The sequence below is a fragment of the Protopterus annectens genome, chromosome 2.part1 (genome assembly GCF_019279795.1).
Source record: "Protopterus annectens isolate FY-2018-M chromosome 2.part1, PAN1.0, whole genome shotgun sequence".
NCBI classification, from domain to species: domain Eukaryota; kingdom Metazoa; phylum Chordata; order Ceratodontiformes; family Protopteridae; genus Protopterus; species Protopterus annectens.
Window position 1 is genome coordinate 748,240,725 of NC_056729.1, and position 13,274 is coordinate 748,253,998.

General features: G+C 43.0%; 1 protein-coding gene across 2 annotated transcripts in view; it reads right to left on the reverse strand.

Moving 5' to 3' along the window:
• Nucleotides 1-13,274, reverse strand: part of FRG1 (FSHD region gene 1) — a 466,841-nt gene that overhangs the window by 116,407 nt on the left and 337,160 nt on the right. For both annotated transcript variants that reach the window (XM_044062473.1, XM_044062472.1), the window contains exon 6: nucleotides 13,025-13,116. In XM_044062473.1, coding sequence (XP_043918408.1) covers nucleotides 13,025-13,116 — 92 coding nt within the window. The remainder of the gene's footprint in view (nucleotides 1-13,024; nucleotides 13,117-13,274) is intronic.

Below are 13,274 nucleotides of genomic sequence, written 5' to 3' on the forward strand. Positions count from 1 at the left end.
CTCATATTTATGCCAGCTAGAAAAATAAAAGATTCCCCTTCATCACTTCATAACCTTTCAACATGCAATAAAACAGTAGGTATAAAACAGATTTAGCCCCCGAAGGGCATCAGTATCTCCAATGAACACCTGTGAGCATCTGCTCGACTACATCGAGATAAAGAGAGAGTTCATCACTTATTCCTTTCATGCTGTCTGAGCCCTCTTGCATTCTACTCTGTCGCCTCCCTTAAAGGGGAGAAATTTTCATTTTAATACACATAGCCAACCAACTAGAATTATTCACTCAGGGCTGTTGACCCTCTCAAACCTTGGAGTGGCAACTTGCCCTTGTAGAACTTTGTCTCATTTACTTTATTTACCATGTCACCGTTATTATGATGGTGTTTGATTTATTTATTTATTTTTTTTTACAAATGTAAAAATACAATAAAAAATAAAAATAAAATAAAAATGGTCTCATTTACTTTATTTACCATGTCACCGTTATGATGGTGCTTCATTTATAATTTCCTAATAGAGGTACTGTTTATTTGCCCAAAATAATCTTGCATCCTCACTGAATACAGCACTTCTTTACAAGTGTTCTTAAGCATTTCCCTCTCCAAAAAATAATCTCAAGCCTACCCGACAGAGAGGCTGAAAAATGAAATACTGATATTTTTCTCCAATACATCACTCATCAGTTTTCTATAAAGTACAGTTTTGTACCTACCATAAATGTAGATGTTCGAAGATCCACATTGCTACAGTCCTTACATATGGGTAGTCCGCTGTCCTCGGTCGGCCCGAATACCAAAGTATTAGGCTGACGTCGGTCAAGGCGCTTAAAACTGACATCAAGACGTCAGGGTACAAAAGCGCATGACCAACGTCATATCCTCAGTCTTTTCTTGCCCCAGATGTCAGAAGGCCCTAACAAGAAAGGCCAAAGCCAAAAAACAGCAAAAAATAACCAACCACCCCTGCACTAACCATATTTACAATATGTACAACCCAAACCACACCACCACCTCTAACTACAGAGGGGAAGGAGGGAGGGTAAATTGGACTGCAGCAATGTGGATCTTCGAACATCTACATTTATGGTAGGTACAAAACTGTACTATGTTCTTCATCTCACATTGCTGCAGTCCTTACATATGGGTAGAATCCCAAAGCAGAGGTAAGGGAGGATGGCAAAACTATAAAGCATTAGGGCCTGCCAAAATGCCCTGTAAAATTGCAGTGGCAAATCCAGCCCTAGATTTAGAGTAAAGTGGAAGGTGGTAATGCTTAGAGAAAGTATGCACTGAACTCCAAGTAGCTGCCTCCAAAATATCTTTAGTAGCCACTCCCCTTAAAAAAGCTGTCGAAGTGGCAGTAGCCCTAGTGGAATGAGGCCTAATCCCAGCTGGAATCTCCTTACCATGATGGGAATAACAGAAAGCAATACAAAAACCAATCCACTTAGAAATAGTTTGTTTTGAAACAGGTTTGCCCTGAGAACCCAAAGCAAAAGAATTAAACAACTGCTGAGACTGCCTGAACCCTTTAGTTCTGCTCAAATAATATCGCAACTGTCTGTGTATATCCAAAGTGTGCAAAATCCTCTCCCCTTTATTTTGGGGTTTGCATAAAAGTAGGCAAATGAATAGTTTGGTTTAAAGCCACACTAGAAACCACTTTAGGCATAAAAGAAGGGTTAGTACGCAAAGACACCCTATCCTTGTGGAAAATTAAGAAAGGCTCAACCGCCATAAGGGCCTGTAATTCAGAAACCCTTCTCGCAGAGGTAATGGCTAACAAAAAAGCAGTCTTCCATGATAAATATTTCAACTCTGCAGTTGCCGCAGGCTCAAAAGGTTGTAGAGTGAGTTTCTCCAACACAAAATTGAGATCCCAAGCAGGAGTAGGAGCTCTACGTGGGGGTCTTATATTCTTTGCCCCTCTAAGGAATTGCTTAAACAAAGGATGAGAAAATAATGGTGGGTCACAGTCATAGTAAGCAGAAATTGCTGCAGCATGAACCCTTATAGAGGAGAAGGACAAACCTTTGTCCAATAACTCAGTAAGGTATTGAAGAGCAACACTTAAATTAGGTTTAGAAACATCAAAGTCCTTTGCTGTACTCCAAAATAAAAATCTCCTCCATTTATCTGCGTAAACTTTCCTTGTACTAGGCCTTCTGGCCTCCAAAATAACATTCAAAACTTGTTGTGGAAGCTGAGACCCTCCCGGGTTTAAAACAGAATATGCCAGGCTGTTAGATGTAGAGAGTGAAGTTTGACATTGAGTAAATGACTGTTCTCCTGAGACAGCAGGTGAGGAATCAAGGCAAAGGCCATGGAGGCTCCTGCACCAGACTTCTCAGTAATGGGTACCAGTGCTGTCGAGGCCAATCCGGAGCTATTAAAATCATGGTTGGCTTGTCCTGTCTGACCTTCAGGAGTACCTTTGGGAGGAGAGGCAGAGGTGGAAAGGCATACACGTGAAGATTGCTCCAATTGAATGAGAGAGCATCCACTTTCCAAGCTGTGGGATGAAACCTTTTTGTGCAAAACTTTGGCAGCTGGTAATTTTGTGGAGAAGCGAACAGATCTATGTCTGGAGTTCCCCATAACACTGTCAATTTCTGAAATACATGAGGATCCAATTTCCACTCGTGGGGATCCATAATTTGTCTGCTCAACACATCTGCTAAGGAGTTCTGTGCTCCTGGCAGAAACCTTGCCTGAAGATTTAGCTGTAAACTGAGAGCAGTCTCCCACAAAATCATTGCTTGTCTGCATAGAGGATATGAATCGTCCCCTTGCTTGTTGATGTACCACATGACAGTTGTGTTGTCTGTTTGAATCAACACCTGCCCTGGAAGAAGTAAATCCTTGAAAGCTATCAATGCAAATTGGACTGCAAACATCTCCTTCAAGTTGATATGTAAATGTTGAAGTCTGGCAGACCACGTGTCTTGTACCCATTTTCCATTTAGATGAGCTCCCCAAGCTTTGTCTGAGGCATCTGTCGTTAGAATCTGACTCGCCTCTGGTCGGGTCACAGAGAGTCCCTTGTTTAGGTGACATTCCTGAGCCCACCACAAAAATTCCTTTTGAATGCAAGGTATTATCTGAATGACAGTGTCCATATCTTGGCAGTGCTGTGTCCATACATTTTTGCGATACCATTGTAGCTTCCTCATATGCAGTTTGGCATTGGGAAGTACCAGAATACAAGATGCCATGAACCCCAAGGCTTGAAGGACTGTCCTTGCAGTCAGCCTGGACTGACGAGACAATTGGTGGAAGTAAAGAGAAAGATTCTTTTGTTTGTCCGGGGTCAAAAAGGCCATCTGGGATGCTGTATTCAGTCTCACACCCAGAAAGCACATGTCCTGAGAGGGTACTAGACTGGACTTTATTTCGTTCACAAAATACCCCAGGCATCTTAACACTGCCATCACATACTGTAAATGATGAAGAAGTTCGTCCTTTCCTTGGGCCAGAATCAGGCAATCGTCCAAATAAGGATAGATTTGTATTCCTCTTAGCCTGAAGAAAGCTACCACTGGAGCCAGAACCTTCGTGAACACTCTGGGCGCAGTAGATAAGCCAAAGGGCAATGCAGAGAACTGATAATGAAAAGTCACAGCCCGAAAACGCAGATACTTCCTGCAACTGGGCCTGATAGGAACATGAAGGTAAGCCTCCTTGAGATCCAGAGTCACCATCCAGTGATCTTTGCCCAGCAGAGGTAAAAGCTGTTGTAACGTCAACATTTTGAACTTGGGAATGTCCAGATATGTGTTGAGGATAGATAAATCCAAAATTGGTCTCCATGTGTCTCCTTTCTTTGGTACTAGAAACAGGCGAGAATAGAATCCTAGGCCCACTTCTGGCAGAGGGACCGGTTGTATGGCCCCTATTTGAAGTAGTAGAGAAATTTGTTTGTGAGCCTCTAGTCTTTGCTGAGGAGGAACGTCTGGCATGCCTTTGAAAGGAGGCAAGGTATGGAAATAAAACTTGTAACCTTGGTGTATGATATCCAATACCCATTTGTCTTGGGTAATCAAAATCCAATTTTCCTTGAAAAGTGCCAACCTTCCTCCCAAAGGTGCTGCCAGGCAAGAAGGATCTGGCAGCTGAAAAGTAGGTCATTGGGCCTGTTTACGAAAGGACTGGCCCCTGCCCTCACCAAGATTGTGCAGGTGAACTCCCTGTTCTAGGTCTGAAAGAACTCTGAGCTCTGCCCCTACCACGTCTAGATCTACCCCTAGACTGAGAATCATAAGAAGGATACGTCCACCCCTTAGCAGGCCAATTCCTACTAAACTTCGGAGGCTGAACTTGCAAAAAATCTTTAACCGCCTGCATAGACTTAGCCTCGTCTTCCATTTTCTTCAAGACTGACTCCACAGGTGAACCAAACAACACATCAGACTGCAAAGGAGCATCCAAAATCCTTGTCTTAACATGGTCAGATAAATTCTGATCCTTCAGCCAGGCGTGCCTACGAAGAACTGAACCAGTGGCAGCCACCCTAGACGAGGCCTGCACAGCATCAAAACCACATTGTAAAGAATGCTTACCCACCTGTTCAGAGACATGCACCAAATCTTGTAATTCTTTACACTCAATGCCTTCCGCCAGAGCATCTACCTTAGACTTCAATTGAGAAAGAAGAAAGTTTTGATATTTCAACATATGAAACTGGCAATTCAAAGCCCTCGTAGCTAAGGTAGAAGATGTATAGACCTTCTTTCCCCATCTATCCAAAGCTCTGGCCTCTTTATCTAGAGGAACCGGATTTTTTACAACAGAGGCCTTGACACCCTTAGGTCCCTGACTAATAGTTTCTGGGTCCGCCCTAGGACTCTTATAAAGATATTTATGAGCCTCAGGCACCCTGTAATACCTATCCGGTTTAACAGGCGCAGGAGGCAGAGAATCAGGATTAAGTGAAGCCTCTGAAAACACATCTTCCACAACATCCAAAACAGGGGGTATAGCTAAGGGCCTATGTTGAGGTAAAAGCAAAAATTCCCTAAGCCTTTTCCGTGAATCAGAGAAGTCCTGACCTTCCCACTTAAAATGTTCCCTCATAGAATGAAGTGTCTCTGAAAAGAAAAATCCTCTGGAGGAGAAGCAGAAGGAGTGGAATCATCTGCATCAGAATCAGAATAAGGAGAGTACTCCTGCAAGTCTTCAGCCGAAGACTCTGAAACATCCGAAGCCTGCTCAACACTTCCCAACTCTGGCTCCACCCTAGGCCTCTTATCAGGAGGGGGCAAAGAACCTCTAATCAGAGTAATCAAATCTTCTGCCATTTTAAGCATGTGCTTCTTAGGCACAGACCCTGCTGAACTAGGAGTGACACCAACAGAAGCTAAACCTGGCCTGCCTCTGGGAGAAGCCTTGGAAACAGAAGGAGAGGGCCTAACCACCCTAGGAAGGGAGGGGAGTACAGTAACCTGAGAAGCCCCTTCAGCCTGACCTGCCTCTTGAGAGGCCACATCCTGCAAAATCAAAGTCTCCCCCTGAGACTCCAGAGAAGTCTCCGTCGGAACCACCGGTTCCACTGAAGCCTCTAAAGAACCGGCGTCCGGAACGGACGACTCATCTTGCCTGGGTTTAACTGTTTTGTCTTTGCGCTTCTTCGTAGAAGCGGGCGCCGGAGAATCCGACGGCATATTATAATTGCACCGCTTACCGAAGACCAGCCTAGCACAATCTAACCTTCGCTTAATAGTGCGCTTATTGAACCTAGCACAAAGCGACACCCAACGCCGTGCTCAGGCCCCAAACAAGGAATGCACAAAGAATGATAATCCCTATGCGGTATCTGTTTCCCACAAGAAATACAGTTATTCACTTTTTCTGACATCCGGTAATACACTGAGGCAAGAAAAAAACAAAATATTCCCCAACGGGGTACTTAGCCAACTTGGATTCGGTCTGAAACTCCGAACTCGAAAAATTTCAGAACGCCGAACGGCACTTGCAACGCTGCTTCTGCATCGGACCATGCGGCAAAAAAGACTGAGGATATGACGTCGGTCATGCGCTTTTGTACCCTGACGTCTTGATGTCAGTTTTAAGCGCCTTGACCGACGTCAGCCTAATACTTTGGTATTCGGGCCGACCGAGGACAGCGGACTACCCATATGTAAGGACTGCAGCAATGTGAGATGAAGAACATCTATACACTGTCAATTAAACATCTCTTAAATTGGCTGTTGACTCTTTCCTAAGTTCGGACAATAACTGGTTCAAAATGTGCTCCCCATGTCTCAAATCCAACATGCGTTACTAACATCTGTCTGAGTCTGTGCAAAAAAAAAACTCCGATGTCTTCTAATCAGGTCCACGGTCAAACATATTATTTTCAGCCCTTCATGTAACTAGTGGAAATTCTTCCTTATTATACTGAAGCTCTCAATACCACTTCTAGAACTGCCACCACTCTTCCTGATATCCCTTCATGGCCTTATCTTTTGTTTTCTCAATAAATTTGACCATCCTCTTTTTCTGCCTTCCATTTGAATCTTAAACAGAAAAAAATTTCCCTGGCCAGCTCTCCTTCGGCAGATTCTTCTATTTCTCCATGCTCATGGATGACCCTAAGTCGTCTTCAACAGTGTTACTTTCCTCTTGAAAGGATCTGCACCTTTCTATTGCTTCCATAGCTGACCCTAGCTCTACAAAGGATTTTAACCTCGTCAGAAAATTAACTTTCAATACTACTGGATAAATTAAACAAAAGTAGAAATTTAGCTATTTCAGGTGCTTAAATAAAGGGGCAAACTGCAATATTTTCCTTTTTATCACCAAACAGTAACTGCAGTCAGCAAACACTTTGACCCCAATCGCCAACTGCAATCTTTTCTTCTATAGGTTAGATAGTAGTCTTTCGTTCAGCAGAAAATTTTGCACCTTCACCACAACTGTCCTTGGCTAATGTGATTCACAATTTCCCGGGACCAACACTCTATGTGCCCTAACCAACAGCACTTCTTCAACTGGAATCCCTGTCCACTGGCTCAACTGTCCTATAATAAAGGACTTGCCATCTTGTCCTTTGATCCTTAAAAGAATCCCTGACAAACGGAGATTGTCTTTCTCCTCTATCTTCCATTTCAATCAACTTGTCAGAAAACTTCTTGTGCAATACTTCCAATTTGTTAGTGCTCAACATCTTTAGACTTAACTGTTGCTAATTCACTGGACTGCTGGTAAACTGCCTCTTCTAAATCCGCCAGAGTATGATCCATTTTCTTAATATAATCTCGAAGGGACTGATTCATTTGAGACACCTCCAAGTAGTGTGTCCATTTTTTGTGCAACTGCACATCAGGAAAACCACTACCATGCTCTGTTTTGTCACAGACTCCATGTTGGACTGCACTCCCACAATTTTTATGATCTCCTTTCGCAATCACGGAAGACTTAAGATTCTTTTCCTGTATTCTCTTCATATGTGTTGGTCCTCACACTACTCAGGTTACTTACTTATCATTTTGTTTTCAATTATGGTTTTATCTTGTCTTAACTGACACAGAGAAAACAAGCATGGCACAAGTTGTGACTGACTTACTCAAGCACCATACCAGAAGTCTGCTGATCAAGCTATTAGTGGAGAATCTAATGGTAGGTATGTAGAAATGGCTGAAAGGTGTACCTTTAGAGGCATAAGATAACATAAGCTAGTAAAAATACAGCTCAGCTAGATACTGCCAAGCCACTGTTATGTCCATCTGTTTTGAGTGCTAGTTCATCTTTTGTCACTACTGGAAGAATCTTTTCCCTTTAGCTAGGCATGTTTTTGTACTTGGTTTTCTAGCTTCCCTCATAACGTCTAGCATGCCTTGAGACGAAAGTTGCCTAAAGAGTAATATATCGTTAAAGCTTTTTGTTTTGGTATGTACAGAGTGGAATGTATCAGGGGGCCTCCAACTCTGTGTCAAAGCTTCATATTCTGGGGCAGCAGTAGAACTTTATCATTCACTATCAAGATTAGGTAGGAGAACCAGTGTGGTCTTGGCTAGAAAACAGCAAGCAAGATAATTTCTGACTTTTCCTCCTTCAGCTGTTGAACTACTATGGGAAGCAAGAGTAATGGAAGAAAAGTAGAGAGAATTAAACCCACCAAATTTAGGGGGAAGGCATCAACTGACCAAGCTAACAGGTTACTGCTTTGGATCAGAATTTCCTTAGATGTCTGCTGCTCACTGAAGCAAACAAGTCCTTCTCTGGTACACTCCCATCTGTTTGTGACATCCAAGGTGGCTTTCTGTCTAGAAGACACAAGAGTAGATTCACTGAGGTCCAGCTCATCTTTCTTTAACGTTTACATGCAGTTTCATATCCCTGGGACTCCAAGTGCCTTGTACTTTAAAGTTCATGGTGTGGGCACCACAGCCTATGTCGCAAGCATCTTCAATCAAGGACTGGCTGGGGAAGGCTATTTGTGAAAGGCATGCCCTTTTTCTGCAGCCACCATTTCACTTTACACATGACAAAACTGATGCAGTGTACACTACAGGGATCGAAATTGCAATATTTCCCAGGGGAGCCATCAAAATGGTGGATGCCATGTAGTTTAGTATGCTCAGGAGCTGTCTGGACATTTTGACTGATTCTTCTGACATGTCCTAGAAGACAGACATGGGTTCGATGATTCCCTGAGTTAACATACTAAAAGTGGGCCAATGAGATGTTCTTGGCCTTTGGAACTGAAGAAAACCATCTTTTTTTTTTATCTCACTAGAAACTGAAGTTTTAGAGAAATTTATTTGCTGTTCATTCTTCAGTGTGACATTCTTGGTGACCTTCATACCCTTTGAACATTTACCTCTGCCCTGCCTTCACTAGGAAAGCCTTGCTTGGAAAGGGGTAAACTGATGTTATATTTCTGGAATAGGGTGGTAAAATATGTGCTTTACTAATTCCATAGTTTACCCCTTTATTCTCCAGTTTTTGAAAATGGTGTAGGAAAGGGGCCCAAAGAGCAATTCCTTACCTAAGGGGGCATGGAGTTGTGCCTTCATAACCTTGGACAGGGATAGAGTCTTCAGCCGAGTGTGACTCCTCATAACTGTCCCTGTGGCACAGCACTGATAACCCAGAGCATTACACCCCAAGTTTTAAGTCATGCCTTCTCTTCCTTAAAGGGGTCTGGAACTGGCTGAGGATAAAAAAAGGTTTCATCCTGCAATCCCAATTTCTCACAACTACCCTGTACTTGCTTGAGGACACATTCCTCGTACTTCAAAATGTGAGTTTGGCAACTAAAAGCTCTAAAGGACAGGGTGCTGAAGAATACATTTTCTTCCCAAAACAATCAAGCTGAAGTATTCACTTTCTACCCAGTTATGTCATGCAATTTGCTTGGCCTGTCACTGAGAACAGCACTGTACCCAGGATCCAGTCTTGATCCCTTAGCTGACTCCACAGATACTGTATCTGGGTCGGTTATCAACTATTTCCAGACAAGTGTCCTGTACGCTATAAAAATGTGGTCAGGCCTCTGGGGGTGGTCTGACTTTAGGGAAGAAGCTTGAAAGACATCCAAGAGTTTTTTTTTTTGTACTGAAGAACTAGCTACTATTTTTTTTCTTTGTGGGGGGAGGGGGGGGGTTCAGTCCCAGAAGGTCCAGGGAACTCTTCTGAGAGGAGAAGGCCTCCTGAGATTGGCACTGGACATGCTCCCTGACAGCAATAGTATTCCCAAATGCCAAATCAGCTGGGTCTTACTCAGAGATCAGAATGCTCTCACTACCTGCGTCATAGACAAGGAGAGAGAGAGGACATCTGTGACTTGTAGTCCAGTTCTTTCTCCTTTTCAGAGTCAGAGGAACGAGTCTCTCTCACAAGGAAGACTCCCCTCTTTTTTGGTGGAAGAATTCCTGACAACAGAGAGTTATTCTCAATCAGACTGAAGGAAATCCTGAACCAATTTAGCTTAACTCTTGGAAGGAGGCTGGCTTGGGTCATGGCAACTGAGCCCCCCCCCCCCCCCCCCGAAGACGATGATTAGGACTAGTTGAAGGCTATGCCCTAGGTGTCTGGAAGGGAGGACAACTTCCAAGGACTTGTGAATCTGACATGGGACATACTGGGTTCTGACTTCTTGGGAGGTATGGACATCATCTTCGTCAACAGCCATGAGAAATTCATATTTAAGCAGTGTTCCAGAATGGGGACTCAGCCTATGTCTGCTTGCTTGGGCTTCAGTCCAGTGAGACATGCTAAGGGTAGAAGGAATGGCAGTCTTCAAGGAGGACTGCCAGAGGCCTCAGTAAGAGACATCAAGGCTGAGAGCTTGTAAAGTTCCTAAGCAGAGCTGACACACTCGGCCCTAGGAGCCTCAAGTGAACTATTTACTTTGAAGGACTCTTGACTTCTCCTTTGGATTCACTTCTCCTGTTTTTTTTTTTTTTTCACTTCGAAGGAATGTTTGTTCTTCCCCGTTGCTGCATCTGTTCAGAAATGGAAGACCAGCCTAAAAAAAAAAAAGGCCAGAGTCGATGGGGGTGGGGTGGAGTGGTCCCTGCTTTTTGTTAAAAGCCTTTGAACAAAAGCCCTGTCAAACCTGACAATTAGTAACACTGTGTTATAGACCCAGGCAGTATACTTACCCAGGCTGTGTAATGTCTGTGAGAAATCTGACATGTGCAGGCACACTTGTTAGCTTTCTCTCGTGTAGACACTTTACACTTCCGTGTGAGTACCTGTTCCCCCCCAGACATCTGTTAATGGATAAATATGAAAAGAAAACCATAGTACAATTAATGTACATCTGCTCCAGCTTTTTTGCTAGTGGCTTCAGCTGAAGCTGAACTGTGCTGCACTCTCTCTCTCGATGCAATTAGTGATGTAGAAACAAACAGCTAAGGATGGTGTGGGCAGATACCATCCACATATTACGTATGTGAATACATTGCTGTTAAGATTCAGGCCAAACAACTCAGCCTGAGGGTATCTCCAAAAAAGGGATCATTCAGGGGAAAATGGACAGAGGGGTGGCCTCATTACCTTAGTTCACTGAAAGATAATGGTTTGCTATCGTCAGTAAATCTGGAAACAAGGCAGAACTAGGACTCCCATGTTGCCTGCAGGACTGAGCTCACACAAGTGCGAGAGCATGATGGGCTGCTATCGTCTGTCACAGGACTGGTAACTAGTGTCAGACTACATCCAAAAATGGAGCAGTGCGGAGAGAGGTCTGCATCAGGGATGGCATGGGTCTCAGACCTAACTGTGCAATCCTGCATGCACATCTCTAGATTTTACCAGGCATGAAGTAGCTGCCTGAAAACCAGGTCCCAAACTGCAAGACTCAGCAAAGCACAGGTGAGCAGTTCTTGCCATAACCACACCAAAATGGTTTGCTTGAGCCTGCGGGTTGAATCAAGAAGGAAAGTATCCACAATCTGTCACTGAATGACTGATCCCCAGAACCAGGCCAGGGCTTAATCTAATCACCTGGTGATATGGTAGCGCAAGAACGTTGTAATGTACTGTTCAGCGTGAGAGTCGAGGGCTCACCTCTTCCAAGATCTTTCACTTAGGCCAGGCTAGTTCATTCATCAGACTTGACAGATGAGGGAGGCTTACCAAATAAAGAGAACAGGGAGTTGGTTACACTCAGCTTACCTCAAACAGGTTAAGGCCTGGGTCTGACCTTTGCATGTTTTCTCCTGTGATGAAGCTCCAACACTTGCCTGGAGCTGTCAGGAGGAACCTTCTGCTTGTGCCCATGTGAATTCCTCTCTACCATCTCAGCCTCTGTAAAGTGGATTACTGACATTCCCATAGCTGGCATCTAACAGGATGAGCATCTGGTACAGTGGCAGTTATCAATGTCATGGGGTTCCCTGAGGCAGTACAGGCAATATTGATGCGTCTCTTTGCTGGTAATCTGAAGGCCTCTCAAGACAGTTATCAAAATGCTTAGACATGACAAAACAGGACATTACTGATGAAAACTGAGAGTGACAAAAATGAACTGATGGGCTCTGAAGATAGGCACATTATAAGCAACCATTATAGTGTGTGCGTGTGTGTGTGTGCGCATGTGCATGTGTCAGCCAAGAATTTACACATTCCTGAACTTGGAATTTTTCTTTAAAAAAGCAATACTCATACTGAGATATTATTCAACCAAGGAACCCATATAGGAGGGTCTTCATGGTCAAATCTTTTACTTAAATCACAGTTGTTATCCTTTTCTCCATCTCAAAACTCAGACACGCTAACCTACTTTTATCACTTTACGACATTCACTGCATAAAAGAAGCAAATTGTACCTTCTTAAACTTCTCAGCTATTCTATCCTACTATCTATCCATCCATCATCCATCCACAACCCCTTTTTCCCATTTTTGCACATGGGGTCTAACTTCAACAGTGACAATCATCTAATTAAGGTCAAGGTTTACACCGCCGGGTGGCTAGCTTGAACACAGTGAAGTTGTGAATGCACAAACTAACATTTTTTAGAAAGATTTACCAGAAGCTGCACCATCTCTAAAAACTAATACTTCTGGTAATGTGCAAGACATAAGTTCATGCTTCAAATAAACAATGCAGATGTACATTAGGAGATTTACTGGCAGAGTGCTTCTTTTACTAATGTAATTATCGCACAGTACAAGAAATTAATCACAATACCCTTTTTGCATGCTGTTTTGCACAGAAGATACTAATAACAAAGGAACATAATCATATGTAACGACGACGACAATCCCTTTTGTATGAACATGCAGCTGGGTAAGATAACAGTCTGCAAATGGGCTGCCAAAGACTGACAAAGGGATCAAGCAGAGTTCTAGACAAGTCTTAACATCAGCTTTAAGAGCATCTTAAAGTGAGATTTAGATTTATATACTGAAAATGGAATGCCATGTGCGCTTTCACAAATGACAAAAGAACCTAAGTGCATGAATAATTTCTCACTTTATATATGCGTATCCCACAATGACTTGTTTACTATCATAAGCAACATCAAAACCAAGTAAATGGTGTAAGGTAAGAAGTGTTTTGATACATACACATAATTGACTTCACATTGCTTGACATCCCCTTTATCTTCCTTTGGAATATTGTCTTTCATAGAAGGCTCTCTCTCAGCACAAGAGCGGATCTGGTAAAAAGACCACAACAGTCATAAAATAAATTGAATTTGTCGACATTTAACAAAAAACAGCAACACATGCAGAAAGCAGTATACTGAAAGTGCAATAGTAGGCACTCAAGTATACAAACCATTAAGCAGAGCTTATAAGAACTACACCAAAATTT